Source organism: Oncorhynchus clarkii, chromosome 9, assembly GCF_045791955.1.
Source record: "Oncorhynchus clarkii lewisi isolate Uvic-CL-2024 chromosome 9, UVic_Ocla_1.0, whole genome shotgun sequence".
NCBI classification, from domain to species: Eukaryota; Metazoa; Chordata; class Actinopteri; order Salmoniformes; family Salmonidae; genus Oncorhynchus; species Oncorhynchus clarkii.
Window position 1 is genome coordinate 590,001 of NC_092155.1, and position 4,327 is coordinate 594,327.

The 4,327-nt window shown below is 34.1% G+C and overlaps 1 protein-coding gene across 1 annotated transcript in view; it reads right to left on the reverse strand.

Annotated features, from left to right (window-relative positions):
* The window catches only part of LOC139417047 (proteasome 20S subunit beta 6), a 24,951-nt gene extending 21,770 nt beyond the window's left edge, over nt 1-3,181 (reverse strand). Inside the window, exon 1 of the mRNA XM_071166282.1 lies at nt 3,062-3,181. Within this exon, the coding sequence (XP_071022383.1) occupies nt 3,062-3,151 (90 nt within the window). The 5' untranslated portion in view covers nt 3,152-3,181. The remainder of the gene's footprint in view (nt 1-3,061) is intronic.
* Between the last annotated feature and the right edge of the window lie 1,146 nt (nt 3,182-4,327).

The following is a 4,327-nucleotide window of genomic DNA, read 5'->3' on the forward strand; positions in this document are numbered from 1 at the left end:
AGATAACATAATATATAGGGTTATATAGGGTTAACATATAGAATATATAGGGTTAACATATAGGGTTATATAGAGAACATATAGAATATATAGGGTTATATAGATAACATATATAATATATAGGGTTATATATAGGGTTAACATATAGGGTTATATAGAGAACATATAGAATATATGGGGTTATATAGGGTTACCATATAGAATATAGGGTTATATAGAGAACATATAGAATATATAGGGTTATATAGGGTTAACATATAGAATATATAGGGTTAACATATAGAATATATAGGGTTATATAGGGTCAACATATAGAATATATAGGGTTATATAGATAACATATAGAATATCTAGGGTTATATAGGGTCAACATATAGAATATATAGGGTTATATAGGGTTGACATATAGAATATATAGGGTTAACATATAGAATATATAGGGTTATATAGAGAACATATAGAATATATAGAATAATATAGAGAACATATATAATATATAGGGTTATATATAGAACATATAGAATATATAGGGTTATATAGGGTTAACATAGAATATATAGGGTTAACATAGAATGTATAGGGTTATATAGAGAACATATAGAATATACAGGGTTATATAGATGACATATAGAATATACAGGGTTATATAGGGTTAACATATAGAATATATAGGGTTATATAGGGTCAACATATAGAATATATAGGGTTATATAGGGTCAACATATAGAATATATAGGGTTATATAGGGTCAACATATAGAATATATAGGGTTATATAGGGTCAACATATAGAATATATAGGGTTATATAGGGTCAACATATAGAATATATAGGGTTATATAGGGTCAACATATAGAATATATAGGGTTATATAGGGTCAACATATAGAATATATAGGGTTATATAGGGTTAACATAGAATATATAGGGTTAACATAGAATGTATAGGGTTATATAGAGAACATATAGAATATACAGGGTTATATAGATGACATATAGAATATACAGGGTTATATAGGGTTAACATATAGAATATATAGGGTTATATAGGGTCAACATATAGAATATACAGGGTTATATAGGGTCAACATATAGAATATATAGGGTTATATAGGGTTAACATATAGAATATACAGGGTTATATAGGGTTAACATATAGAATATATAGGGTTAACATATAGAATATATAGGGTTATATAGGGTCAACATATAGAATATATAGGGTCAACATATAGAATATATAGGGTTATATAGGGTCAACATATAGAATATATAGGGTTATATAGGGTTAACATATAGAATATACAGGGTTATATAGGGTTAACATATAGAATATATAGGGTTATATAGGGTTAACATATAGAATATACAGGGTTATATAGGGTTAACATATAGAATATATAGGGTTATATAGGGTCAACATATAGAATATACAGGGTTATATAGGGTCAACATATAGAATATATAGGGTTATATAGGGTTAACATATAGAATATATAGGGTTATATAGGGTCAACATATAGAATATATAGGGTTATATAGGGTCAACATATAGAATATATAGGGTTATATAGGGTTACCATATAGAATATATAGGGTGATATAGGGTTAACATATAGAATATATAGGGTTATATAGGGTTAACATATAGAATATATAGGGTTATATAGGGTTAACATATAGAATATATAGGGTTATATAGGGTTAACATATAGAATATATAGGGTTATATAGGGTCAACATATAGAATATATAGGGTTATATAGGGTCAACATATAGAATATATAGGGTTATATAGGGTTACCATATAGAATATATAGGGTGATATAGGGTTAACATATAGAATATATAGGGTTATATAGGGTTAACATATAGAATATATAGGGTTATATAGGGTTAACATATAGAATATATAGGGTTATATAGGGTTAACATATAGAATATATAGGGTTATATAGGGTTACCATATAGAATATATAGGGTTATATAGGGTTAACATATAGAACATAGAGAGAACTTTCTGAATGCACTGTGTGTTTTCATCTTGTTCACATGCTTCTGGTAATAGAAATCAGAACGACACTACCAGGGCTTTGAGAAGGTGATCTGAACGACACTACCAGGGCTTTGAGAAGGTGATCTGAACGACACTACCAGGGCTTTGAGAAGGTGATCTGAACGACACTACCAGGGCTTTGAGAAGGTGATCTGAACGACACTACCAGGGTTTTGAGAAGGTGATCTGAACACACTACCAGGGCTTTGAGAAGGTGATCTGAACGACACTACCAGGGCTTTGAGAAGGTGATCTGAACGACACTACCAGGGGTTTGAAAAGGTGATCTGAACGACACTACCAGGGCTTTGAGAAGGTGATCTGAACACCACTACCAGGGTTTTGAGAAGGTGATCTGAACACACTACCAGGGCTTTGAGAAGGTGATCTGAACTACACTACCAAGGCTTTTGGCCGACATTCACATCTATGAAACATTTGATCTCCTCTGTTCCCAAAACTAAAATGTGTTATGAAAAGAGCGCCCTAAGATTTGTAGACTTTACCCTTCCCAAAAATATTTTTAAAATCGCGTTGTTTAGAAGGTACGCTAAGGCGAATCGAGTTCTTGCACAGGCGCACTTCACAGAGTAGACGTTCCCGAACGGACATGTGCAGATGTCTGTTAAAACAGGCCAATAGGATCTCACTACCTAGTGCTTGGCTCTGCCCACTATGACTGACTTGTTCCCATTAGAAACGACAGGCTGTGGTCTGTCATGGTTTACTTATAAAATATTTGGTGAAGTTTTGTTCAAACGTAACTAATCAAAAATCATTAGCCAACGGTCTCAACTTAACTAAATTAGTTGTATGAGATAGCTAGAAATGATAATGAATGAACTTGGTTTGATGGAGAGGCTATCATTAGTAATTTAGCTAGCAATGACTGTCGCCAGAAGTGCTGTCTCATTCAGCGGGGGTAACAAAGTTCTGGCCAACTTGCTAACTTTGCACTGGTACAACCTATCGGGACCGGTTTCAGCCACACCATGCGGACCACTTACCCCGGTGCTGACTTCCTTCATGGTCCAGTCCGGTGCCATGTCGCTACCGGAGGAGAGCTGACCGAACCGCATCGCCGTTGCTGCCGCCATTTTGAAACCACTTATTTAGTGAACGTCCAGGGTTGCCAGGTCAAGCTAAAATGTGCTTTTCCTCTGACTACTCAAAACCCGCACTCAAATCAAATGTATTTATAAAGCCCTTCTTACATCAGCTGATATCTCACAGTGCTGCACACAAGGTCTGAATAGTAGCCTACATTGTGATTTTTTTAACAGCAAGAGATAGGTTGACACATTTAGTCAATAAACCCATTTTCTATAACGTTATCGAGCGAATTAAGAAGGAATCTCGATTTAACTTCTAACGACCTTTGAAGCTAAATTCGTTTTTCCATCAAAATAATAATTATTGCTAGCTAATGTATTTGAATGTCGCAAGAGAAAATATAATTTGCCCTTATTGAACTTCAAAAAACGAATGTTAGGCTATTTTCTGGAAATTGAGCCGTTATTATATGCCAGATGTTAAGACTACAAACCGTTATAAATAGTTAACTCGTAATTAGCCCATTTGTTTAACTGCATCTAGTTAACCAAACCACTTTTCCATGGTTTGGTACTAGCTAGATTCAGGCAGCCAAAAGCCACCGATAGGCCGACATCTAATAGATAGCCTACAGTAGCCTAGGCAAGATGTAAAATGGACGATTTGGCAGCTTGCTTAGTTTAAATTTACTGACGAATTTATTCAACATGAATAGCAAGGCAATTTCGAGGTGAGAAGTGCTTCCGTTGCCCAATTATAGCCTACTAGAATAGGCTACTGGGGATGGGGTCATAATTTCAAACACTGAATGAAATATTAATAATATGGATTTGAACTGAATAGGCCTATGCTTGTCAACAACAGCCAGTGTTTTTTTTGGCTTATTTTACCTGTTGCCTAATCTAACTGACTATTACCTTCAATCTAATGCATTCTAACAGCTGATCGACAATTGCGATAAAACTGTGACTGTGATCACAATTGATAACTTCCCATTTCATTAACTAAACATGGTCATTAAGAACTGCATAATGACACAAACAATAAACTGAAGTTACAGGCTATTTATTAAATCAGTTTGACAGCTTCAGGTAAGCTACACAAGTGGCACAAATTGATTTGCACTGACTCCAGTGGTATCATCATTTCAACATATTTATCGTAGCCTATAAAACGGTAGGCTACAAGAGCCTACATTGTCATAGAAAGTAATAGGCTAA